This window comes from Pholcus phalangioides, unplaced genomic scaffold, assembly GCF_987345545.1.
Source record: "Pholcus phalangioides strain wild (caught in Gottingen) unplaced genomic scaffold, Ppha-v1.0 ptg000002l_1, whole genome shotgun sequence".
NCBI classification, from domain to species: domain Eukaryota; kingdom Metazoa; phylum Arthropoda; class Arachnida; order Araneae; family Pholcidae; genus Pholcus; species Pholcus phalangioides.
Genome location: NW_028301595.1, coordinates 7,089,795 through 7,117,791, shown reverse-complemented (window position 1 = coordinate 7,117,791; position 27,997 = coordinate 7,089,795). Strand labels below are relative to the sequence as shown.

The 27,997-nt window shown below is 40.3% G+C and overlaps 1 protein-coding gene across 1 annotated transcript; it reads right to left on the bottom strand.

Moving 5' to 3' along the window:
* Window positions 1-2: 2 nt before the first annotated feature.
* Window positions 3-22,198, bottom strand: LOC149089298 (uncharacterized). The gene is made up of 2 exons (XM_089237702.1): window positions 22,060-22,198; window positions 3-2,219 (listed from the first exon to the last, which is right to left on the bottom strand). The coding sequence occupies exons 1-2, from the start codon at window positions 22,060-22,062 to the stop codon at window positions 237-239; spliced, it is 1,986 nt and encodes a 661-aa protein (XP_089093828.1). The 5' UTR covers window positions 22,063-22,198; the 3' UTR covers window positions 3-236.
* Window positions 22,199-27,997: the final 5,799 nt, after the last annotated feature.

The window sequence follows — 27,997 nt, the reverse complement described above, 5'->3', positions numbered from 1 at the left end:
AGTAATAAAAACTATTCTTTTATTTTCTGTCTTTGGCATAAATACAACAACGAGGGTGGGGAGGGGGCTGGGATTTTAAGAAAGGACGGGGGGGGGGCGGGGCGTCGACGGCGAAACACACAATGGAAAAAAAAATGTCGGACATAAATTCGCCCACATTCTAGATAATGCTCAAAATAAAAAAAAAAATGGCTCCGTGAAAATAATAGTAATAATAATAACCAACAAACACTCAACTAGTACAAATGTCCGTAACCACCGTATATGGACTGGTCAGCGCTGTACTGTTTGTTCTCGTCGCTGGGGATCAACGAGCTCGGCGAATCGTATCTGGCCGATCCGAAGAGCCCGTGGTTCCCGTGGGTTCTCCTCCTCGGTCCGTAAGACTGCCCACCGCCGCCGCCGTCAGAACTCTCGAAGGTCTTCGTGTATTCCGTCCTGGTCACCGTCCCGTACGACCTCCCGTAAGCGTCGCTCTGAGGGTGACCGTACGAACTGGAAGCTGGGACGCCGTGCCTGGAGTCGTAACCGGACCTGGAACCTACAGGGCTGCCGTAACCCCTAGGAGGGGGTTTGGAATAATCTCCGTAACCCGTCGGTCCTTGAGTGTATCCGCCACCGCCGTACGCTGGTGCCCCGACGTCCACGGCGGGCTTTTCTTTCTTCTTGTAGGTGCTGCGAGGCTTCTCGTAGCCACTATTCGCGGGTTTCGAATAGCCGCTGTAGCTCAAAGGATCCGCGTAACCGCTGTAACCACCGCTGGGTTTTCTGTAGCTGGTCTGTCCTGTGCCGTATCCCGACGAAGAGGGTCGGGAATAACCCCTGTCGTAACTGCTGCTGCGTCCGCCGTGAGAGCTGGATGGTGACTTCGGTCTGTATCCTAGACCCTGTGAAGACCCGTCATAAGATACTTTTTTGTTGCTGCTATAGGGCCTGGAATAGGAGTGTTCTTTCTTCCTACTACCACTGTAATCAGAGCCTGGTTTACTGAGACTTCGAGGTTTCGGGTATCCCCCGGCTGAGCCAGCGACACTGGATGGACTGTAACTCCCTGCGTATGATCCCGAAGTACTTCTGATGGGGTTCCTGTAGCTGCCGTAACCACTGGCCGGAGAATACGAAGGGCTCCTATAACCACCGGAGAGTGAGGAGCTGCCGCCAGAGCTTGGGGCGTAGCCGCCGTATCCCGCCGGAGACGAACTGCCGTAAGAACTAGGGTACGAACCTCCCAGCGGTGGCGGGTTTTGCGGGCTGGCATATCCGCTGGGAGATGGTGGAGGTGCGCCGGCGTAACCGACGGATGACTGTGGGGTATACGAACCATATCCACTTGACGATGGCGGCGAGTAAATCGATCCTCGATGTCCGCCGGGAGAAGATGGCGAATAGGAAGAAGAACCTCCGGCATACCCTACGGGAGATGCCGGCGCGTATGGCGAGCCACCGTATCCGGATGAGGGCGCAGGGTAGGAGCTACCGTATCCGGTAGGAGACGACTGGGGATAGGACGCACCAGCGTAGCCACTCGAAGATGATGGTGGCGAGTACGGGGAACTTCCGTATCCGCCCGACGACGACACCGGCGAATGTGATGGACTTCCGTATCCACCGGATGACACTGGAGAAATCGGGGAATTTCCGTATCCACCGGACGACACTGGAGAAATCGGGGATATTCCGTATCCGGCAGATGACACTGGAGAAATCGGGGAACTTCCGTATCCTGCAGATGACACCGGAGCGTACGGGGAACCACCATATCCAGCGGACGATACAGGAGAATACGGAGATGATCCTCCGTAGCCAGCAACAGAAGGCGGCGCTGCGTAAGGGGAACTGTCGTAAGCGCCTCCTGGGCCAGATGGTGGATAGGACTGGCTTCCAGATGACGGCCGAGGAGGCACGTAGGAAGTGTCACCATACGCACCACCGTTGTTGTAACCGGTTCCAGCGTATCCGCCGTCCTGCTGGGCGTTCGAAGAAGGTGCTTGCCCGTAACCGATCGGCGGGTAGTCGTCTACGAGCCCGTGTTCACTTCCTGGTGATGGCCTGTTGCGTAATGGCGGTCTAGGTGCGTAGGAGGATCGGCCTGACGCTTCGGCGGACTTCAGGTCATCTTTCGTGGATCCATTGGCCTCGTCTTTCTTCTTGGGTGCTTTCTCCGATGCGGATGCGACCAGGAGGCAACAGCAAGCGCTTGCGAAAAATACCAGCAGCTTCTGTGGGAAGAGACAGAAACGCAAAGATTTAGAGCTTGTTGTATCGATGTTTTAAAATTTTGTTCATTTAAACTAGTGTTTCCCAAAGTGGGCGATATCTCCCCCTGGTGGGTGATGGAATGTTCCGGGGGAGGCGATAGAAGCTACGAGTATAACATAGGGTCCTATGAGCTCACGAGTCGGGGGCGATGAGGGGAAAAAATTCTGAAGAAGGGACCTATGGAACAAAAATTTGGAAAAATTATTATTTAAACCATACATATACTCAACCCACGGGCCAAATGTGGTCCTTGGAGTCCTCCGATCTGGACCGCGTCCTCAACCCTATTTTAGTTACAAATGTGAACTAATCGCTAAGTTACAAATGTGAGTAGCCCGTAGCACATTCCCAGATCGTTTAAGTGGGTCGCTGCTCACAAATCACTGAATTTTCTCACGGCAAATCTCCAGATTAATCAAGTAAACTGCAGCATATTTATAGAACACCGCGGCTCAGTTCTACACCATTTGTGAGTGACCCGCGGCAAGTTTACAGATGATTTAAGAACCTGCGGCGCTGTTCCAGATCATTTAATTACGTGGCCCGCCACAAGTTTTCAAACCAATGAAGGAGCCCGCACTGTCATAAAGGTTGAGCACCCTTGATTTAAACCCTACAACTAGACTAGGACTGTTTTCTTACAGTTTCGGGGTTCAGGGCAAGCAGGAATCCATGGGCCCCCTTTGTATATATATATAAAATTATTTGAAGCACAGCTACAGAGCATTATTGTGTAACACCTATAATACATAATTACTATCAAAATAAACTCTGAAACATGATATGGCCTAAATACCTTCAAAAATTCAATAAGATGAGAAAGTGGCAATATTCTTCAAAAAGGAAGACAAAAGACAGCTAATTTTGGGGGGCCCCGAAAATTTGTGGGCCCTGGAAGCTAGATTTAAGTGACCCGTGGTGCTTCATTTGGATGGCTCCGCGGCGCATTCCCAGATCACCCCACGGCACATTTCCAGGTCACTCAAATGACCAGCGCTACAGTTCCAGAGCACTTAAGCGGTCCTCGGCACATTTGGCCTGCGCGACGACTCTGTTCCAGATCTCTCAAATGGCCATCGACAAGTTTATAGTGGCCCGAGCTTTCCAAAAAGGTTGAGAACCCTTGCTGCATCGATGCTAATAGTAATGAAGCACCTATTATATCGACGTTTTTCCTGTACTTGGCTACTGCGGACATCCATTAGAGCGGTCATTTCAATGCATTTTTTTTTTTGTTCGCGAGCACAGAGAGAAGCTAATTCTTCGCGGCAGAAACAAACATAATACAGTTAAAATATTCCGATTCTATTCGCATATCGCACGTATAATGATGAATAACACGCGAAAAATTACCGTTCAGGATAGCACTGAGGCACATTATTCCGAGACATAATAGGCAATTATCCCCCCCCCCCTCCAAAATCACTCGAAAACAACAATCCGGAGATATTATCTTACGCTCAATGTTTTCACCGCAACTGACCAATGATCAGAACATTTCATTCAAATAGTTTTCTTTGTCTTTCCTTGTGTAGAAGAAGGAAGTTTTGAAAATTTAGAATGAAAATGGCTTCCTTCTCATGATACCCAAATACCCCCCGAATGATTCGATAATAAAGATATTACTATTGAGATTTCTCTCTTATTAGAAATGAAATCTTTATATATATTCTATAGCCTATAGAATGAAATGGGATAAGATATTAATAGGATTCGTGATTACATCTGATTTTTTTTTTTTCCTTTTCGTTTTTCAAATTCATTACGTTGTTATCATTAGGAGAGAAAAACGTTCACAATAAAGCTCTACGTGGTCGAAGTACTTCCGCAAACGGGAGACTATTTGTTTTTATGCTTTTCAATAAATTTCCCATATCTAAATTGAATCGATATATTGAGCGATACTTTCAAGAGATATGATATAAACAGGGTTGATAGAGAGAGAGAGAATTCCCAGTTTAAGTTCCTATCCCTCACTTGCACAATTTTTTTTTGAGATCGTGAATGAGCTTTATTTGGGGAAAATTAGCTAGATGTTCCGAGTATGCAAGCTTTCTACGCATTTCTTCGGGTACGCAAGCTTTCTACGTATTTCTACGGGTACGCAAGCTTTCTACGTATTTCTACGGGTATGCAAACTTTCTACGCATTTCTTCGGGTACGCAAGCTTGTTTCTACGCATTTCTACGGGTACGCAAGCTTTCTACGCATGTCTGGGATTAACATCCACTTTCCGGTCATTTCTAGGAGTGCTCCAGCTTTCCACTCATGTCTGGGAGTACGCAAGCTTTCCACGCATGTCTGGAAGTATTCAAGCTTTCCACGCATGTCTAGAAGTATTCAAGCTTTCCACGCATGTCTATGGGTACACAAGCATTATACGCATGTCTATGGGTACACAAGCATTATACGCCTTTCTACGAGTACGTAAGCTTTTTATGCATGTCTAGGGCTTCGTAAGCTTTCTACGCATGTCTAGGGCTTCGCAAGCTTTCTACGCATGTCTAGAGGTTCGCAAGCTTTCTACGCATGTCTGGTATTAAGAAAGCTTTCCACTCATTTCTAGGAGTTCTCCAACTTTCCGCGCATGTCTGGGAGTATGCAAGCTTTCCACTCATGTCTAGGAGTACACATTTCTGTAAGAGTAAGCAACTAATTTCTAGTATTCAAACTTTCCACGCATGTCTAGGGGTTCGCAAGCTTTCTACGCATGTCTGGTATTAAGAACGCTTTCTACGCGTGTCTGGTATTAAGAAAGCTTTCTACGCATGTCTGGTATTAAGAAAGCTTTCTACGCATGTCTGGTATTAAGAAAGCTTTCCACTCATTTCTAGGAGTTCTCCAACTTTCCGCGCATGTCTGGGAGTATGCAAGCTTTCCACTCATGTCTAGGAGTACACATTTCTGTAAGAGTAAGCAACTAATTTCTAGGAGTTCTCCAACTTTCCGCGCATGTCTGGGAGTATGCAAGCTTTCCACTCATGTCTAGGAGTACACATTTCTGTAAGAGTAAGCAACTAATTTCTAGTATTCAAACTTTCCACGCATGTCTAAGGGTTCGCAAGCTTTCTACGCATGTCTGGTATTAAGAACGCTTTCTACGCATGTCTGGTATTAAGAAAGCTTTCTACGCATGTCTGGTATTAAGAAAGCTTTCCACTCATTTCTAGGAGTTCTCCAACTTTCCGCGCATGTCTGGGAGTATGCAAGCTTTCCACTCATGTCTAGGAGTACACATTTCTGTAAGAGTAAGCAACTAATTTCTAGTATTCAAACTTTCCACGCATGTCTAGGGGTTCGCAAGCTTCCTACGCATGTCTAGGGGGTACACAAGTATTCTACGCCTTTCTACCAGTACGCACGCTTTCTACTCATATCCACGAGTACCCAAGCTTTCTCATTACCTCCTAGATACAGAATCTGTAGGAGGTAATGGCTTCCTACGCATGTTCAGGAGTAGGCAAGCTTTCTACATGTTTCTCTTCCCTCCTAGAAATGCGTAGAAAGCTTGAACAACTCATTAGAAGTCGGGAAAGTTGTGATTATTTGAAGGTGCCTCATGTTTTCTGCGTCTCTCGGGTCTTAAAGTGCTTTTAGTAGCACCGTTTGAGGAAAAACGGGCAACTTTAATTAATCACTCTCTTGATGTTGCACTGTGGTGGTCGAGTGTGGTGTAGTGACGGACTCGCATCGCGAGGTCCCGGGTTCGAACCCCACCGACGCTGCAGTGGTGGTCGGCTGAAGTTTGTTTTCTGTTGTTCCCAACTTCGAGGTGCGAGTGCAAGCCGATCTCCGCATTAAAAAGTCTCGCCGCAGAGAGCAACAAGCCCTACAACGATATAATCTGCAAACATTACAGCATAGTTCAAAAACTATGTGGTAGATGGCAGCACTATAGCAAGCATCACACAGAAGCAAGCTTCACGTTAGGTTCATAACACAAACATGCACATCCTCAACATGTACCAATTCGTTAGAAATTCCGCAGAGTAATATGGACGAGGTACATGTGTGGTTTAGTACAGTCGAATAGCGTTATAGTGAAAATCTCGTAACCCTTTTCTGATCTCCCAAATAAGTTTATATAGCAACAATGCAAAAATCTGGAATTCCTTTATAACGAAGTGATTTCTCTGGTCTCTTGGGGTTCGTTATAACGGGGTTTAACTGTAGTAGTCTCTTGATGTTCGGGGCTACTTTAGATAGATTTGAATCTCATAGATAGATTTGATCACATCAAAAAATTTTTCACAGTTCTGTGGGTCGCCTTTGACTACTTGTTATGGCTTTCTTTCCACCCGATATTCTCACTACCACGAGGAGACCATATGGTCCTCGGTCGTGAACCACTAGCGTTGATTAGACATATTTGCATGGAGGTTTATTGGGACATAGGGCGGGGAGGAAAGTTCAGGGGGGTGTTTGGTCACGCGTTTTGACGTCACTTGTAATGTTGAAGGAGAGGTTTAAGAGCGTAATTCGCGCTCACTCTGCTCCCCAAATCATCGAGTGACCAAAAGCGTGTTCAAGCCAGTGAATGACTGCACGGCCAAAAGAGCGACCCAATTTCAACCACAATTAGGGGATACTCATATTGCTTATAAGTTGGACCCTTAAGTTGAAACATTTTCTATTGTAATTGTATGTACTCGTATTAATATACCTCACACAAAAAACAACCGTTAAAATTTTTAAGTAAACTTGACAATTTCAACTAATATTATTGATTTTAAAATATTTATCAATATCACTATATATTGATTTTTTTTCTGTACAACATATTTTTTAGAAACTGATTAATTTTCATCTAAGAATAGTAACAGTTTTATTTGATAGGTGAGACTTCTGCCACCTATCAAATAAAACTGTTAGTATAACTATTGTTAGTATACTGTAACTATAAAGCTGTTAGTGTATATAGTATAGTATAGAACCGAGTACGCCCAGGCTCTATCGCTCTTGCGATGTAAGCTCACTGATCGTGAGATCGGGGAGTGCGGAAAAAAAACTCAAACCAGCAAGCCGGCCGGGAAAGCGTACCCTGTCGGACGAACATCCCGCCAACCCCCCAAACAGCACAACCACACCCCAAATCCCAGGGCACATCACCGCTCGACAAAACAAGGACAGCACCACGGGCGCGACCCCCCCCCCCCTCACCCGACACCCGCGACAAGGCCCCGCCGGCGTGGTCCACTATATATACTGTAACCATTCTTTAAAGATCCAGTTAATTGATGTTTCTTACATGTAATACATTACTGTACTGTATACAGTGGAACTTCGGTTAACGAACAAAAATGTGCTGTGTGTGATTTTTCAGTGCTGCCATCTATATTCCAGAAGTGTAATGACTGAATACTTGTACTGTTTGTAGACCTGTTGCTCTCTGTGGCGGGACTTTTTAACTGGGAGATCGGCTCGCAGTTAAAAAGTCCAAGTCGCATTTTGCCCAAGTTGGGAGCAACAGAAAACCAACTTAAGCCACCACTGTGGCGACGGTGGGGGCTATATAACCAGGGTTCCCGCGATGAGAGTCCGTCACTGTGACCACTCGACCACCACAGCGGCATGTAAGTTGATTGATCATTTTTGTCGTACCACGGTCATTTCCTGCGCACGGAGTCTAATTAGACCATTTTACAATTTATTGCCGATTCCAAACAACGGTGTTCGACATTCTGCTTTTTTTATTCTCATCGAGGGTTGGTGCGGTAACCCCTGCGGTGGAAATCGCTATCTATGATCAGAGATACATACATAGAAGGTATTGACTGTACGGCCAGGGGCAGTAAATTTGAGTAATGAGTGGTCAATATCGTTGGACCAAAATGGGGGACGGACGGCAAAATCATAAATCCGCCCCCCTTCTATACACTCACTTTTAAAAACATCAATTGCGTTTATTTTCGGGGCGCGATAGTCCAGGTTGATAAGATACTCGCCTAAAGTAACAAAGGATGTTTAGAGGTGTCGCGAGTTCGATACCTTGTGGGAAAACTTTCCCGACACAGGGGTACAACAGAAACAGCGACATGACCACAGAAAAAATTTGCTACTGGAGGGAGTCCCCATCGAGGGGTTAGCTCACCAACCTCTCGATAACTATAAAAAAACAAGCCTGCCGGAATCGGCAATAAATTGTAGGTCCCGGTCTAATTAGCCCCTCGTGTGCAGAGAAAATGACCGTGGTGCGACAAAAACGATCAGCGTTTATTTTCTAGACAGTGGAACTGGTGCCACCTGGCGACCGACAAAACACTTACAAGAACCAATCCGACGCGGATATTGATCTGAAACGATGTATTTTCCAAAGATATATTTTTCTCGCACTTCTAATGGAAACAGGTCAAATCACAGCAGTGAGTTTACGCAGAACAAACACTCAAATCTACACACCCACGAATTATTGTCTACGAATTTTTAATAACATTCATTAATTATTAACATAGGATTCTTATCGTATGGTGTTTTTTTTTCTTCTCGAGTATTTTTATCTCGTAACACTCCGTCAACGCGATTATTATTTATTATGCCGGGAGATTATTTTCGACGTTTAAGGCATTTTCGCGCGAAAGTGCTTCTTGGTCGAGGAAGTTTCGAACGTTATCCTGTGCGTTGGAAATCCACCAATTACGTCCGAGTTTCGGCAGAGAACAAAAAAACAGTATATGTTGTAGTAAATGTATAATTTTATGTCTTTTTCCTCCTTTCACGGTTGATGGCTGCCAGAGAAAAGACAGAAAATAGCAGAAATTTGCAAGCGTACCGAGTAACTTCGGAGGCATATCACATACACAGGATTTTGCGTACATTGAATGAATGAAGCGAACGCAGTGTTCCGTTGTTGGGACATCGGAATGGTTTTTTTCCCCATTATAATTAAGTAGTTCGTCCCAGGCCAGCCCTATTGGGCCACTGACCTCTAACGATTTTTTTTTTATAGGTAATCAACACCGGCCTCGATTCACTTGTAAATCAAGGCCGGAAGGCGTAAAAAAAAAAATACGCCAAATATTGTAGACAGAAAACTAAAGCGACTTGCCTATTAGGGCGTTAAGGATGGTCGTGTCTTTTTCCTTTTTCTGCCCCATTGTCTATATTATTTTCTATCAGAATTTTTAATTGCTTTACACGCAAGGGGGGCATTGTGTGCTTCCGCAGTTGAATGATGCAATATGTACCGCGTGGAAGTGGTACCACGAGATGAAAATTTTGAAAAAAAATTTATAGCTAGGATTCAATAGTTTATCAATGAAACTCCGTTTGATTTTGTTGAGAACAGTGGTTCCTAACCTTTAATGATTCAACTGCAACGTCCACTCCTCCCCCCCCCCCCCGGAAATGCGCTGGTGGCGAGCATACCCCCCTTATAAATGTGTTCAAAAGAAATGTACACCACTAGACGTACGTGGTTGGTGTGCGCTAAAACCAAGAAATGCGTAGTACCCATGCTTATACCTAGCATACGAGGCGTGTGTACTCCTTGAAGTGCGTGCAGTTGGAATTGCTTGGAAGGTTTACCTTACAGCCTGCCGCCTCATATATGTAGCCTGCTTTTTTCTACTAGTTATGCGTATGGAACAAGCGTACTCCACGTGCATTTTTAGAAATGCTTCGGAGGTTTGTGCATTTCCGGAAATGCGTGGGAGGCTCGTGTACTTCTAATAATGAGTAGGACGCTTGCTTTTACAGCACGACATACGCGCGCATTATCAATGAATCCCTTTTGAAATAAGCGAGAGGATATTTCTGGAAATTCGTAGGAGACTAGCACATTAGACGTACATGGTAAGTGTATCGTACTCCTAGGAACAGGAAGATGGCTTGCGTACTCCCAGAAAATACGTAGAAAAGCTTGCTTACTCCTGCTTAATGTGTACAAAACTTGAATACTTCCACAAATGTGTACAAAACTTGCGTACTCCTACAAATGTGTAGAAAGCTTGCGTACTCCCACAAATACGCAGAAAGCTTGCTTACTCATTGAGACAATTGTGATCGCTTGAAGGAGGTGGACTAAAAATTGCGTCGCTTTTCTTACTTTAATGTATTTTGGACAACATTTTTCTGGTCCCCTGGGACCCAATTTAATAAAAACATTGGAGAGATCGGGAAGTCGGTTATCCATAAAGGCATGCAATATTTTACGAAAATTCAGAATTTATAAAATTTTTAATCGATGAGATTAATAATTGGTAGCATCATTGAAAATCCATAGTTAATGAACAAAAACTTTCAGAATTAATAAGTGTTCTATACGTTTAAAGACCCTATTTGAATCGGTGCCCCATTGGTCACCTGTAAAGGCACCACTAAACTGGAGAAAAAAAATATATTTTGGTAACTAGATGCGAAGTCTTCAGTCAACGGGTAACGTAAGTATTCTAGTCGCCGATACTCTAATATCCTCGTCCGAATGGAGCAGTAGACATATGCAGCGTTGGGTTGCCTGGATGCTGAGTCTTCTGATATCTTGACAACATCAGTATTAAAGTGTCAAAAGGAATCTCACTTGTGTACAGAATATCTTCTCTCTTCAATATAAACTCAAAAAGCCATTCAAGTGAAAAGACTTGACCATGATTCCACCTTGTCTTCTCGTTCTCTTTAAGATTGTATCAGTTATCTTGACGTATAACATTGAGAATACAATTATCTGCTCATCAATCTCGCATCGAACGTTATACTTCAAACTGATACCAACTCCGTCATCCATTTTCTTCAACACCGACTCGAGTTTGGAGTGCATGGACGACTCGTGACAACAGATTGGACTCAAAGATTGATTGTCTGACTCAAGTTCATGGAAGTAGTTTTAAAATAAATTATTTCTAGTTCAATGGGCCTGCCTATCTCGTTCCTATCATGTCGATATATTTCAATGTAAATAAAGATTCTATAGAAACTAAAGATATTTTGCTGATAAAATAATGTAATGAGATAGTCTGATATCAATCTAGATTGATTCATTTCGCAGGGCAGTTACGAGAAAAATACTCAGGAACTTCCGGAGGTTTTTGAGGGAAAAAAGGATCAAGACGCTTTGACTCCATTCCTTGAGAAATACGTAATTCTTATCTCACAATTTTAAGTGGTTAGCCTACAGTTTCGATTGGAATTACATCAGTTTTTACTAATTTTGTCAAACCATGCCCATTTTATTTAAGCTATTTTTCAGCAATTTTAAAATTCTGTCCTCGTAAGATTCAGTTGGTTTAGACGCAATAGAAACGTCTATGTACGTAGGTGGATCAGATAATAACCAAAACTTCTCAATTTCGAAGGATGGAGTGTTAGAGAATAACCGAGAAAGGGGTTAAATGGCAGGTAGTTTTGATATGTGTGCACTGTCTTAACTTTTTTTTTTTCGCAGCAATTCATATCTATACTCAGGAGCACCACGAGCGAGCGAGATGTAAATACGTTATCACAGTCGGACTCGCTAATAACGTACTCTGATATTCAGAATTTTTACACAGGGCTGTAAGGGCCTTTATCTCATCGATCGTCCGTCGTATAGAGGTGTATTTTCAGTTTAAAAAATGCTCAGAAGTCGTTCAAAACTACCCTGAACCAGTTTTGAGAGTGAAAATGCAGTGTGTCACAAAATAAAAAAATCTAAATTTTTATACGGTTCCCTGTCCTCTTAGTTAGAAAACGGTTGTCCAGTAGTCTCATCAGGCCAACAGAAAAAAAATTCATAATTCTAAGTGCAATGTTCGATGAGATATTTTAATTTAAAAATCGGAGAAAAATTGGGAAATAACAGCAAAAACTAACGGACAATGCTCCTTTCCCTTATTTATGCTGTCCTTTCCCAACTTTTCTCTGGTTTTGGACTTTAGCGAACATTGCACTTGAAAACATGGCATTTGTTCTGTTGGCCTTATATGAGATACAAGTCAACGACTTTCTAACTGTAAGTTAGAGAAGAAAGGGACCATTTAAAAATTTCGATTTTTTTATTTATTTTGTGACACATTGTATTTTTCCCTCTCAAAACTGAGTAACTTTTGAACACATTTGAGCATTTTTAAACTGAAACTAAACCTCTACAACGGACGATTGATGAGATAAAGGCCGCATCAGCATTATCCTGCATATAACGACGTTTTACCATGTCCCGTGAATTCTCCATTGCTTACCTAGAGTTTTCGATTGCTTATAACGAACACCAATTTCAGCGAAATACGCTTATAACGAATATTCAGATGGTTTTGAAACGCGAATAGTCATGAAAGTTTTTTGTGTAATCTTATCAAAAAATCTTACCTGCAAGTTTATTTTTCTACAATGTGTATAAACATCTGAAAGAAAATTCGAGCATTTTTGAATACTGTAAAACTTAAAATCTTCTTTTTGCTTCACTTTTTCTTTACTTATCTCAGTTAAATCATATTTTTATCGCAGAAAAACTATGGAGGCTATTTGCTCCCTTGAAACGAACCTCCAAAGCACTTTCATAGCGCATTTGTTTGTGTTTTTTCTCAATTCGGAAGCTGGTTGGGGTAAAATTATCGTATGTCAGTCAATTTTGAGAACGCCCAAGTGCAAAAAACTTGCATTGCTTATTGAAACTATACAGCTGGTCGATAGTCAAAAATTGGGAACAAAACAATAGAGGTATCGAAGAAATTCGAGATTCCTCAAAGTTCGTTATCAACAATTTGAAGCAAAGCAAAGAGAAAGTTTCTGGATGGTTTTTCAAGAAGAGATTCAAAGAAGGAGCTCTTATTGATATGGAAGCAGTTCTCTTTGAATTGTTAGGCAAAAATGATTTTAACGCAAAAACATTCACCGTTCACGATCATATGGGAATTTTCATTGATAAGTGGCTTAGGTTTTCTGTTCAGCGGTGGTCAAAAAAATCGAATAAAATGATCGGTTTCATTTCTTAAAAAGGTATTTTCGCTTTCTTCAAAAGTCATTCTTCCGCTTTTCCGAGGCTTAGTTCGTCCCGGACTCGAGTATGCTATAAGGTTCTAGAGACCATACCTACAGAGGGACATAATGTCAGATATGGCTGAAGGGGGGTGCAGACAAGAGCTACGCTTGTCTTTCTTGCCGTTTTGAAGAGAAACTTCTTTTTTTTTAAATATTTTTTGCATTGAATGAACGCAGGTGTCGGGGAGATATGATCGAAGTGTTCAACATTTTCAACAGGATGGACCATGAACTGTTAATACGCCATCAATAAACTGCTATTACAAAGGGACACCAGTATTGATTGGTAAGAGGGGCAATGCGAGGTTATGGTGACGCAGGGAATTTTTGTCTAATAGGGTTGTTAATAAATGGAATAGCTTACCCCCGGAGGTAGTAAATTATAACACAATTGACACGTATAAAAAAACGATAAACATGATGGGGTAAATCGAGAAGCTATCCATTCTTAGAATAAGACAACCATAAGTATTCTTTATGGGCATTGTATAATATTTCATGATGTATATATATTGTTTGTAATGGGATTTTCTATTGGGTTTTTTTTTTCAAACCGAGCACAACTCAGGTCTATCGCCATAGGCGATTTACTACCTAGTGAATTGTGCCGGAAGTGTAAGTGTGTGTGTACCTAACAGTCTGAATGCGTATCTAGTGTTGTGTATGATTTTTCAGTGCTGCCATCTATATCTCAGAAGTGAAGTGAGTGATGTGTAGTGACTGAATATTTGTACTGTTTGTAGGACTGCTGCTCTCTGTGGCGAGACTTTTTAACGGGGAGATTGGCTCGCATTCGCGCCTCGAAGTTGGGAACCACAGAAAACCAACTTCAGCCGACCACCACCGTGGTAACGGTGGGGCTCGAACCCGGGTCCCCGCGATGCGAGTCCGTCACTATGACCACTCGACCACCACAGCGGCTTTCAATTGGGTTGCTGTATTTTTGAAATATATGACACCTATATTTGTTATGGGCAGCTTTTTCTCAGCCACCTCGTTGCGCATTTCATCTGATATGGCTTTGTATTTGTATATAAAGTAAAAAAAAACAGCGGTTGGCAGATATTTTCGCTGGATTACGTACGATTTAAATTAAATTTAAACTTTTCTTTAATGTTTTAGTTTAATATTTTCTTCATTCAAGAGAATGCTTGGAATATTGAAAAATGCTTACCGTGTACGTAAATTATGAATCATTCTGCTTATACGCGTCATTTCACAAACCGTTTTTCATCATCACTACGGATGTAACGAATAGTTGTGTAGCAGTAGTAGGTAGGGCCTCCAAAAAATGGCTCGGGGATCCATGATGTTCTCAAGTCAGCCACCTCGTTGGGCAATTTGCCTGTTGTGGCGTTGTATTTGTATAAGGATATAATAATAATTTATATTTCATTTCTCCAATGAACAGGTAAATTGCAATTTTAGTTGTGCTTCTGACCAGGAGAAAGCATTTTTATCAGCAAATCCGGTTTATTACTACGTCAGCGCACGTGCGGAAGTAATTCCGGTCCATATTTGATCCACCCTCGTAACTTTTACAGAGAAAAATTTCGGTGAATGATTTTTCATTAAATTTTTTTTATAGAATCAAATTAAATGAAAGATGGACGTTATGTTGTCTGATCAGTGTGATTATTTCAATAAGACATCCCAGCTCCCTAAAATAAATTATATGTTCTTAAAAATTGGTCTTGGCAAGTTACTTTGAAGAAATGCATGCCATACAGGTTTTCTTTTCCCCAACTACGTCAACACACACCAACTCCGGCCATATTGCTATACTTCAATTTAGTACCGTTACGAAGTTAGGTTGGAAATAACGCCATCTATCGTTGGTCACCTCAAGCTCGTTAGGGAAAAATATTTTGTTATCTATATTAACCTTCCGGTTAGAACCTGGGATTTCACGGCAACCTTCGCGGTGGTAGACGGGCATCTTACCACCACGCCACTCGGGCAAGAGACTACTTTTCCCCCGATTAGTTTCACTAGATGTGTTTATGAAATTTTAGTAATGGATCCATTTATTAACCACTACCACCCCCCCCCCCCTTTCATATTCATTATTTTTGAAACGAATGAATCTACAGATCTTCATTCCATTAAGATTTTTTAGGTTTTCTTCCATGAAGGCGACGTCATCCGCTGCTATTAATGGGTCATAAATTGTGACTGAAATACTCCGATTTCAGAAACGAGATATTCATAAAAAATTACGCAACATTGCCTGGATTTCAAAAATAATAACATCAAGTACATGAAATTATACTTGTTTTAAATAATATTCCCATTTAACATACGCACTTTAAAAAATATTCGAAATTCATAGACCGCAATGGCAGCCAGACTGGATATTTCAGTAGACTTTCAATCCGTCTTGCCACGAAATAATTATTTTAACACGATAAAGCGACGCAGCAGTAGCTGAGAAATGCACCACCGAAAAAAATATTCAGTTTTCGAGAATAGCTGATATCCTATTTAGAAAATTTAATTTAAATAATTGAAATTAAGCTTTTTTTCAATTCCGCATCAACCAGAAATTAAACTTTCCTCAAGTCCATTAAATTCAGGGCATGAAAGAAATAGTCCCCCCTCCCTCCTACATTTCGAAGGAGCAACATGTAGTGAAGTTTCAGTCGACGCAATCTTCTTTTTTTCATTAGACGCAATCTACTAATTCTTATCAGAGCAATCTCCAAACTTCTACAAACTTCGCAAAAATCTACTAACTGTTACCAGAAGCAATCTGCTATTTTTTTATTACATATATTCCTCTAACTTTAAGTTGGATTCTCCACGTTTTTATCAGACACAATCTGCTAATTCTTATTAGACACAATCTATTAATTTTTTATTACATATAGTTTTCTAACATATTTTTCTAAACATGTTGGGGTAAATCGAGAAGCTATCCATACTTAGAATAAGACAACCATAAGTACTCTTTACGCGCATTGTGCAATATTTTATCATGTGTATATATTGTTTATAATTTTTGTTAATTGCATTTTTAATTGGGTTGCTGTATTTTTGAAATCTATGACATCCATATTTGTTATGGGCATCTTTTTCTCAGCCACCTCGTTGGGTATTTTGTGGCGTTGTATTTGTATAACTTTTGGTTGGAGTTTCCCCGTTTTTATTGGACGCAATCTGCTAATTGTTATTGGACGCAATCTACTAATTCTTATTAGACGCAATCTACTAATTTTTTATAAAAGTAATACAATTTTTTATATTTTATTGGATGCAATGTCCCAATTTTAATTCGACACGTTTTAAGAAAATTTCATTTAGTAATCCCCTATTTTTTTATTGGTTGCAATCTCCTAATTCTTATAACACGCACTCCACTCATTTTTATAACACGCAATCCACTAATTTTTGTACTTGATGCAATCTCCTAACTTTCATGAAACGCAATCTCTTAATTTTCATAAGAGAGACGCGATTTCCCAATACTTACTTGGAATCTCCTTGTTTTGATTCGACGCGATCTCCTAATTTTTCATTAGATGCAATCTACTAATTCTTATAACATGTAATATACTAGGTTTTTTTAAATTTCCAATCTTTTAATTGGAATCTCTTTGTCGAAATCTCTCAATTTTTATCAAACGCAATAGCTAATTGATGCAACACGCAATATCCTAATTTTTTTTTATTAGACGCAATCATCTGCCTTCCATTAAAACGCAATCTCTCATTTTTAGTCTTATAATAACTACACACAATCTCCCAATTCTGACCGCATCCTAATTTTTTATCAGGAACAAATCTCCCAATTCTTTATTGGCCTCAGTCTCCTAGTGTTTACTGAGTGAAATTTTCTTCTTATTAGATGCAATCTCGTAAATTTTCATTGGACGCCATTTGTGGGCTTAACAGTTAAATACTGTATTATTCGTGTATAGCGATACATTTACTTCTCCATAAGGAGCCTAACTAATTAAAATCGAATAAATAACACTGAAATTGAAAATTTTTTTTCAATTCGCATCACCTACAAATTAAACCGTCTCCAAATTCATTAAATTTCAGCTCATGAAACAAATAGCTTTATCTTTCCGCTTTGAAGTGACAACCTACAATGAAATACTGTCAACCGCAATTTCTATTTTAATCATTGAAAAAACACTATGTATTTATTTCTTTTAAGTTTTCTCAAAAGAAAAAAAAAATTTGGAATTTTTCCTCGTTTCTATAAATGATTTTATTTCCCACTTGTTTTTTTTCTTCACTTTTACTTCCTCTAATTTTTTTTCTTAATAGGGAAAATACCAGTTGTTCTCTAGTCACCGATTTTGTTATTTTCTCTCCAATGTCAAACTCGGATATGACAATCGAGCACCCGCAAAAACACATTCTGGCGGAAAATCCACAAAATCCACCAAAGACAACAACAAAAAAAATACACGCATAAGTATTTGTTCTTTTTGTATGTAATCCATAGAAACAAAATTCCCGTCTCCAATGGACGATGACCCGTCGTTTCTGTCAATAATGACCAACAGGAAAACCTCTCGACGCTTTTTTTCGTTGTTTGTAATCCTTGCGATTTTGAGAATTTGAAATTCAAATGAATCCGTATTACGAGTCCACGATGATCAGAAATTCCTCGCCCATTCGATACAATAATCCAAATTAAATTATCAATCGACGATTATATCTCGCAACATGTGAGAAATAGATCACCTTAATAAACCAATTGAGGAAGTAAAAACGAGGAAAGAGAAAAAGTGAAAGTCTTTTTCATCGAGAGCGACCATTAGCTTCAGGCCATAACCATTAAAAGAGAGAAAAATATTATTCAAAAAATTTTTCGATTATAATTTGGAGACTTTTACTCGAAATCTATGCGTGTTAATTAGGTAGATATAGCAAATGAATATCAGATATCTTCAGTGCATTTCTTATAGTAGAAGCATCTTACATTTTTCTTTCTATAATTTCCTAACTTTTATTGCACCAATCTCCTAAAATTTTTATAAAGCAGAATCGCAACTCTTTTATTAGTTGAAATGTCTTTGTTTTCATTATATGAAATCTGATTTTCACTGCATGGAATGTTCGATTTTCATTGCATGCAATCTTCCGATTTTAATTACACGCAATCTTCCGATTTTAATTACACGCAATCTTCCGATTTTAATTACACGCAATCTTCCGATTTCCATTCGACGAATCAGCTAATTTTTATGAAAATTTTAAGTAGCGATGGCATATTATCTTACTAGACTCAATCTCCCAATTTTTTTTAGTTGTCGCCATTTGTCCTGAAATGATTACAAGGTGCAATTTCTCAAATTTTTTTTATTAGGAGAAATATCTCCTAATTTTCATTAGACGGATCTCCTAATTTTTATGAAAATTTGTATAATAGCAATCTCGCAGTTTTTAATCTGACACAATCTTCTAATTTTTTTTATTTGTGCACTTTCTCCTAGTTTTTCCTATTGGACAGAATCTCCCAATTTTTTTTTGTCAGGATCTCATTTTTTTATACGACGCGATTTCCCAACCATTAGCTGCAATCGTGAGTTGATAGAGCACTTCGAAGGAAGGTGGGGGGCGGGGGGTCAGTTGTATAGTGAACGAGAGGGGGCGGTTGTTCACGTCCGCCCTCTTCCTATGGACGCAATCTCTCAATTTCTTTTTTTATTAGTACAAATCACTCAGTGGTTTTCAGTGGTCACCAACGTCAAGGCGCGATTGCTCTCCGTCAAAGAGTCTCGCCACAGAGAGCAACAGGCCTACAACAGTGAAAATACTCAAACATCACACTTCATTCGGAATTTGTAATAGAGATGGCCCCACTAAAAATTCACACACAACATTCAGACGGTTAAGCCAACACCTTCTATAGCGGAAAGTCTGCGCGCAAAGCTCGTGACGTCACTGAAGTCGTCCATTTCACCTCTAGTTATTGGACGTACTACAAAAAAAAAGTAAAGATTTCGCGTACGTCGGACTACTATATCCAATGGCTACAGGTGGAGTGGACAGCTTCAGTGACGTCAAAGCTTCGCGAGCAGGCTTTCTGCTACAGAAAGTTACGGTTAAGCACACGTACTCACACTTCCGGCGCAAATCGTTTGGTAGTAAATTGCCCCATGGCGATAGACCGCAGTTGTGCTCGGTTTGAAAAAAAAAGGAAAAAGTAGAAATCTCCCAATTTTTTTAAAATTAACAATCTCCTAAAATTTTTTAATGAACAGAATCTTTTGCTTTTTATTTGGAATCTCCTAATATATATATTTCTTGGTACGCAACCCCTCGTTGTGAAACTCCCTACGGTAGCAAACATTTTCTGAAGTCATATTGTCACCGATTTTGTTGTATCTCAGCCTCAGGAAAGTTTCCGACTAGGGTGTATTGGGTATCGAACTTGCGACACCTCTGAACATCCTTTGGTACTTTGGACAAGTGTTTCTCAACCGCCGGGCCCCGATATCAGCTAAACCTAACCGTGGATGATTCGCGGTTTAACTTTGCTTCATTTGTTGCTCATTAGTCGTGTGTATGGCCGGGCCTTCCACTCACAAAAAAAAAAAGAAAAGAGATCGACCGGGCCGCGGGCTTCCAAAGGTTCAGAACCACTGCTTTAGACGAGTATCTTTCGAACCTGGGCTACAGCGCCCGAATAAAAATTCATTCAAAATAAAGGAAACTGTTCACTTCATAAAATTAGTGTGAATATTTGAGATACATTTATAAATACTTGAGTTTAAGAAGAAAAGAAATTTCAAATTTGAATTTTTTTAAATAAATGAATGTCGAAGGTATTTTTAAAACATTGTAATATCATAGCATAGCATATTATACAAGTGATGGGCAAACTACGGCCAGCTCGGAGGTTGTATCCCCGGCCCGGATTTCAAAATATTAGTACAGAAATTGTCAATTTCTCAGTGTTTTAAAAAAATTTATTTAAGGACGGAAATTACACGATGAAAGTTTTAGAAACTTTTTCTTTTGAAAAACTTCAAAAATACAACTAAGGCCGGTATTACACTATAAAAGTTTGATAAAAACTCTTTAATAAAACTTGAGAAATCCATCCAATATAAGCATATCGGTTACATTCGAGAAAATGCAACCGATGATCTTATTGGTTGTATTTTTCAAGTTTTATAAAATAACTTTTATCAAACTTTTATAGTGTAATCTCGGCCTAAGACCGGGATTACACTATAAAATTTTCATAAAAGTTCTTTAGAAAACTTGAAAAATGCAGCCAATAAGGTGAACGGATACATTCGAGAAAATGCAATAAGTAACCTTATTTGTCGCATTTGGGGGTTTCATAAATAAACATTTATGTAACTTTTATAGTGTAATCCCGGCCTAATAAGCGCGTCGGTTACATTCGAGCGAATGTAGCTAATAGGCTGCCTATTGGTTGTTTTTTATTCAAGTTTTATAAAAGAGCTTTTACCAAACTTTTATAGTGTAATGCCGGCTCAAGTTGGTATTTTTTTTTCCAATATGGAAAATATAGTCGAGAGAATTTGAATAGATATTGATGAATGCAATAAATGTGCATTTTATGTCGTTAAAATTATACGTATTTATTTTTTCACAGTTGCAAAGGATTGCCATATTTTGTTGCCATTGCAATGAAACCGTGGCAGTCTTCGAAAAAAATAGGAATAAAAATTCAAAGTATGAATCAATATCCGAATGTACGACCAGCCAGCCAAAATTTCTTCCTTTTTGTTGGCCCGTTCCTAAAAAATTTTGCCTATTGCCGGGATGATTACACTATAAAAGTTTTCTAAAAGTTATTTTATAAAATTTGAAAAATTCAACCAGTAAGATTATGAGTTACATCTGCTCGAATATAACCAACCTGTGAGCTTTAATGGCTGGATTTTTCAAGTTTTATAAAAGGGATTTTATCCGCTGTGGTGGTCGAGTGGTTATAGTGCCGGACTCGTGATGCGAGGATCCGGGTTCGAACCCCACAGTGGTGGTCGGCTGAAGTTGGTTTTCTGTGGTTCCCAACTTCAAGGCGCAAATGCGAGCCGATCTCCCCGTTAAAAAGTCTCGCCACAGAGAGCAACAGTCCTACAACGGTAAATCATTCAACCATAACACTTCACTCATAGTTAGTAAAACTGGGGGCAGATGACAGCACTACACATAACAAGCATTACACAGAAAACAAAACTTTACGTCAGGTTGCACTACACGTACACGCACATTCCCGCATGTAACGATTCGTTGGGGGGTTCCGCGGGGGGGGGGGTTGTGGTGTAGCAGTAGTAGGTAGGGACTCGAGGATCCATGATGCAGCCACCTCGTTGGGCAATTTGCCTGTTGTGGCGTTGTATTTGTATTTGTTGTATAAACTTTTATAGTGTAATCTCGGTCTATCACTGTCATATACAATTGAAAATACATGTAGAAAAATTTAAAATGAATTTTTATTGATATTTTTGAAAACTATATTGATTTTTATCGATTTAAATTTTCATTTCAATTGATATTGATTTTTATTGAAATATCGATTTTTCTACTCGAGTTTCTCAGGCTTTTTTTGATCACGTTAAAGAGGTGAGATCTCCTTAGGCCGGTATTACACTATAAAAGTTTGATAAAATCCCTTTCATAAAACTTTTCCAACCAATAAAGCTCAAAGGTTACATTCGTGCAAATACAACCGATAAGCTTATTGGCTGCATTTTTAAGTTTTATAAAAGAACTTTTGGAAAACTTTTGTAGTGTAATCCCGATCCAAAACAAAAAAAAAATTAGATAAAAACCATCCGATTGATATTTCAATTCCGGAATCGAGGTAAAAAACTAAATGAAGTTTTCCAGATCAAAATAAACACCACTTACCATTTCTGAAGCTTTCGCGCGTGTGTTGTTAGTAATTTTTTTCCTACTCAGATAGCAAACAAGAGGTTACGGGCAGAGAGAAAACGAATTACTACTTGAGGCTTCATTTTAGGCTCGACTGGGCCTTTTTATACCGGCGTGGATGGAGGAAAGGGGCGCGGTGTCCGTAAAAGCTCGTGCGATGCCATTTGTTGCTGTTTTCCTTTTCCCCCTTTCACGAAAAATAATAACAAATGAGTGGGAAAAGAAAATGATTTCAAACTTCCTTCAATCATTGGTTACGTGTTTTTTTTTTCTCCCATTGATTACTCACAAAAAATTAGAACATCCGAAAACTAGGCAAAAGAACAAACTGAAACGACAAAGGGTGGAGTTGGCATCGGCGCGTCACCACTATCATCATCGGCAATTACGTCGATCTGATCTAATTGATCAATTGTTAATTTTGCTGATCTTTGAGCGGTTCGTCTATCTTAAATTTTCTCTACACTAGGTATTGAGGGGGGAAAATTTTTTTAAGGGCAATCGGAAAATTACCGTATCTTGAAAACTTGTGTGATGTAAATGCATAAAAATCTTATTGATAATTACAAGTAAAACTAAACACTTTCCAGAGAAGAAGAAAAAAATTGATGAGTGCTGCCCTGTCTCTAAGAGAGCGATTACACTATAAAAGTTTGATAAAAGTTCGTTTGTAAAACTTGAAAAATGCAACCAATAGGCGGATCAGTTGAGTTCGCTCGAATGTAACAGACGTGATTATTGGTTACATTTTTCAAGTTTTATAAAATAATTTTTATCAAACTTTTATAAAACTTGAAAAATGCAACCAATAAGATTACCGGTTGCATTTGCTCGAATGTAACCAACAACCTTATTGGTACACAATAAGGTTATTGGTTTCTTTTGGACATACTACAAATGTAACCTTTCTTGATTCATTAAATGAATCAAGAATGTAATTCTTACATTGAATGAATCAAGAATGTAATTCTTACATTGAATGAATCAAGAATGTAATTCTTACATTGAATGAATCAAGATTGTAATTCTTACATTGAATGAATCAAGAATTTAATTCTTACATTGGTTACATCTGTAGTATGTCCAAAAAAACCAATAACCTTATTGTGTACCATAAGGTTATTAGTTACATTCGACCGGTGATCTTATTGGTTGCATTTTTCAAGTTTTATAAAAGAACTTTTCTAAAACTTTTATATTACATTACATTTCTAGAATGCAACCGGTTATCTTATTGGCTGCATTTTTCAAGTTTTATAAAAGGACTTTTACCAATCTTTCATAGTGTAAGGCCGGTATGACACTATAAAAGTTGGATAAAATCCCTTTAATAAAACTTAAAAAATCCAACCAATGAAGCTCATAGGTTACATTCGAGCAAATGCAACCGATAATCTCATTGGTTGAATTTTTCAAGTTTTATAAAAAGACTTTTAGAAAAATACCGGCCTAAAAATTGTTGAATTCAAGTAAATGTGAAAACCGGGAAGAAAGTAAATGGAAAGACGTGTTTTGTGTAACGTCAGGGAAATAAATTTGCATATTCGGCATGTTAGCTTAACGGCGAAGACTGTCGTGGGATCGGTATTGCACTGTAAAATTGGGTTTGTTGAAAATCAGGTTCTGTTTCTCTTCTTTTTTGTTGTAAACGATCTTTTCACTCTTTATCAACATTTTTCCGAAGGATTTTCTTTCCTTTGGTCCATTTCCCCAGCACAAATTTGAATTCCTTGCGTTCATCTCCCCACAGACGCTTCCTCCAGCCAACACCACAACAGAAGAATCTCTAGCGTCATGATGTTTGGCTCTGGAATGTTCTGACCGCCCATTTCTGTATACCTATATCTGTTCTGTATATCATTGTAAAAGTTTCTCGCGGAACCCTTGACAGTTACGAGGATGGTCCCTTCGCAGAACCCTTGATGATGATGAGGCTGTTCTACGGAACTCAAATTTTTGTATATTTAATCAAAAAAAGCGTGTCCCTACTGCTTCCCCAACAAAACCATAGCCCCAGGGCAAAAGAGGGCCTAGGCAGCACCTCTAAATTTACATATTTATCGCCATAAATCATTGTGCCAGATCTTATAGTGGATGCTCCTATTCTATGCAGGACTGAGGTCCCTTCATGGATCCAACAAAAAGAGTGCGTCAGACAGAGCTCCTGCCCGGGAGCCATATATAATTCTCATCAAATGTGATTCTATTTTTGTTTTTCGCACTTTAAATTCATACTAGAGGGGGAGCCGTGGAGGGTCTGAACTGGAACGAAAGATCTCAGCCTAGGGTTCTACGGGGGGGGGGGGGTGCCCGTGCCGTGCCCAATTGAACTCATGGTCAGGATTCACGAGGTTGGAACCCTGTCAACCCATTGGGAGGCATATTCACGGAGGCATATTATATCGAAAGCGTTGATTATAACCATTTTCCTTAAAAACAGCACAGAAAAAATAGAGTTCAGTCACCAAAGGCCTCTGCACTGTTTGCCATAAACGTCATTCGAACTACCTAGCATGTTTGCCACATTTTGAAACACAGCATCCTATTTCGTTTCTTCTTATTTTGGCGTAGAATCTTCCTAAATTGGCTCACAAATACCGCATAGTGATTGGATGTGGGGGCATAGAAATCCCAATTCTGAGCCCGATCATTTCTTTTCCTCACAACGATGATACTGGCACGAGCAGGGAATTTTTTCCCTGAATATTCTGTTTGAAAATGGACTCCTTATTGACGTCACAAACAGACTGAGGAGGCCTTCTATCTCTAGGAGGTGCAATTCGTCAAAAGCATGTATCTTTTGGTGCCACGTGGAATGTTGTTGCTTTCTGTATGATGAGAAGAAGTTCAATTTAGATGGAAAATTGATGGTTTCAAATATTACTGGCATGACCGTAACAGAGCCATATTTTCGCCAATTCGGAGGTATATTAGTGATGGTTTGAGAAGGTTTTGCACAGGCGTGGATCCAGGATGTGTGATGTGACGGGAGGGGCGAATTGCGTAAGTTAGCTTGATCGTCCCGTATTTTACGGGACAAACAAATTTTTCCATGTAATTCTGCTCTTGGGTGGGGCGATCGTTCCCATCGCTTCCTTTCTGTATCCGTGCCTGAGCAGAGGCAGGTATCTTCACTCGAGTGAGACCCTCGAGGACTGATGTGAAGTAGGGTTCCATGTGAACAGCAGTTGGACATGGGTACGTCGGTCCTTGCGGATCGGCGAAAGCCGTTCCGAAGCGGGGCATTCTAGCAGCCGGTCTGCCCCCACTGCGATCAAAAGCGAAAAGGGTTAATATTCCCCTACCTGGACACGGAGAGCGGGGCCTCCGCGACCCCGGTGTGGTAACGCAACCGAAGTCGCTGACGTCGGCAGGAACTCCGGGGAGAGTTGTCTTTTCTGGTGGTGGCAGGTATCTTCAGCTGCAAATCGAGTGGAGACAGCCATCTGAATGATGGCAAACGTCTTCAGCTGTGAATTGAGTGGAGACAGCCATCTTCAGCTGCAAACTAGACGAAGGCAAAGATATTCAGCTACGAATTGGGAGAAGGCAAACATCTTCAGCGGCGAACTGGGTGAAGGCAAACATGCTCAGTGTGCGAATTGGGCGAAGGCAACATCTTCAGCTGGAGCGGAGGCAGGCGGACTCAGGGGATGTGTCGAGGAAGTGCAGGTGCATTGGATCATCTCGTATTTTACGGGACAGACAAATTCCCCCCCCCGTATTATTCTGCTCTTGGGAAGGGTGATCACCCCCTCCCTCCCGGATACAGGCTTGGTTTTGCATCCCAGGGGGAAAAAATCCATCATTACACTTCACTTTTACAATTTTACGGCTGTAATTGGCAACTTTACTTGCGCTAGACAGTTTTTTTCTTTTCTTTTTTTTCGCGATGATTGGTGATCATATGGATCCCGATTTCCCGTATTTTTATGAAGAGAGTATATAATCGGCCTAATGTTATTTATCGTGCTCTGTGTGTACTGAAAATTTTCTACCGGAACAATTTTTGCGGGCCGGATTTCGCATTTGGTCCAAGGGCCAATACCAATGCTGAACCACACATGCACCTCGTCTATATTCCTCTGCGGAACTTCTAACGAATTGGTACATGTTGGAATGTGTATGTATGTGTATTGAACCTGATGTGAAGTTCTGTTTCTGTGTAATGCTGGCTGTGTGTAGTGCTTCCACCTGCCAACAATTTCTCTAACTATGAGTGAATAATTGTATCGTTGTAGGCCTGTTGCTCTCTGTGGCGAGATTTTTTAATGGGGAGATTATTCGTGCCTCGGAGTTAGGAACCACAGTAAACCAACTTCAGCCGACCACCGCACTATGGTGACGGTGGGGATCGAACCCGCGATGCGAGTTTGCCACTATGGCCCAAGGGCCGCAGGTTTAGCAACTCCCCCGCTCTTTACAACTGTACTATATTTTTCTAAAGCAGTCTGTTAGAAACCTTGGCCGTATAAAAAGAACTTCACATTTTCGTTTTGACTTTGAACTAGTTTAAAACGGGGCTACGGATGCATTGTGATCGCAAATGTCGTTTTGTCATTTATTGCGCTGTCGGGAAATGACCACTCGCTAATGATGACCAATAACCATTCACACAAAGGTCACTTCCCCACGAGATGGATTTGAATGCATGTAGTGTATTCAAACAGTCGTAATCATTCGTGAAATCTCAACTGCACTGTGCGCGCTGCAGGTAAGGCTGATGTTAAATGTTTTGACCTGGTGGTGGTGATGATGATGATACCAGTCACGTGATTTTTAGACCTGATAAAAAAAAATCTCAAAATATTCTCCACAGCATTAATGATTTACGGAAAATTCACCGCCACACAAATTACCAGTAAGAAAATTCACCGACAAAATTTGATCATCGCCAACATTTCACGATAAGGAAATTCACCGATAACAGTTCGGCACCAGTGAGTAAAGGACCGAGTGAGTGAGTGATTAACCCATTTGCATCATGAGCGCATACATGGGCAGAATTTTCCTGGCCATTATGACAAAGCGCATATATACGCGCTAGTTTTTTATGCATAACAGCGAAACACTAGAGCAGTGTTCCTCAACCTGGGGTCATATGGCCTCCTTGTGGTCCTGCGATATTCTAGGGGGCCACGGGAGAAAATCAGAAGAATGGTGATCCACGGCAGGTGGTGAAGGGAGTCATAGAGAGCAGTGAAGAGAAAAAAAAAAAGCTTTAAAAGTGTAAAACATGGTTGTATTACTACTTTCAGAATCCATCAAATTAGTCCATAGAACCTGGGGCATCTTAACCCTTGGGTCTATGTGGGCATGACCCGGGTCTTCATGTCTATAATGGAGGGGGGAGGGGCCGGCACTATATGGGATCTGGTGCTATGATTTTCATATGTAAGCTGTTAGTTCCAGCTAAGTATTGAGGGCCGCCAGAGCAAAGGTTGGTGTGTTGGGAGGATCGATTTATCGTGCAGGTTCGTATGATCGTCCCGTTTTTTTTCACAGACCGTTGTTTACCATATAATTTGACTCCTGGGAGAGATGATAATCCACCATTTAAATCCGTGCCTAGCAAGGATTCCAGATTTTAATCTTATTTATTAAAATTTCATTCATAATAAAAAAAATAGAAAGTATCTCCCTCTTGGATGAGGGTAGGGGGGGGCCCTGGATAGGACAAGAGGCCACGAGAAAAGAAAGGTGATCCATAGGGGGCCATGAGCTGAAAAAGGTTAAGAAACACTGCACTAGAGTGCTGTCATACTGTGTATGAAACTATTAAATTTAATTTTTCTCAAATTATTTTCAATGTATTAATATCTTTATTGAACTAAGTAACATTATAAATTCTTTGTGTACGCCATTTTGTGTTTTTCGCTTTTTTTTAATTTTTTGAAATATTTCTAACTTTATA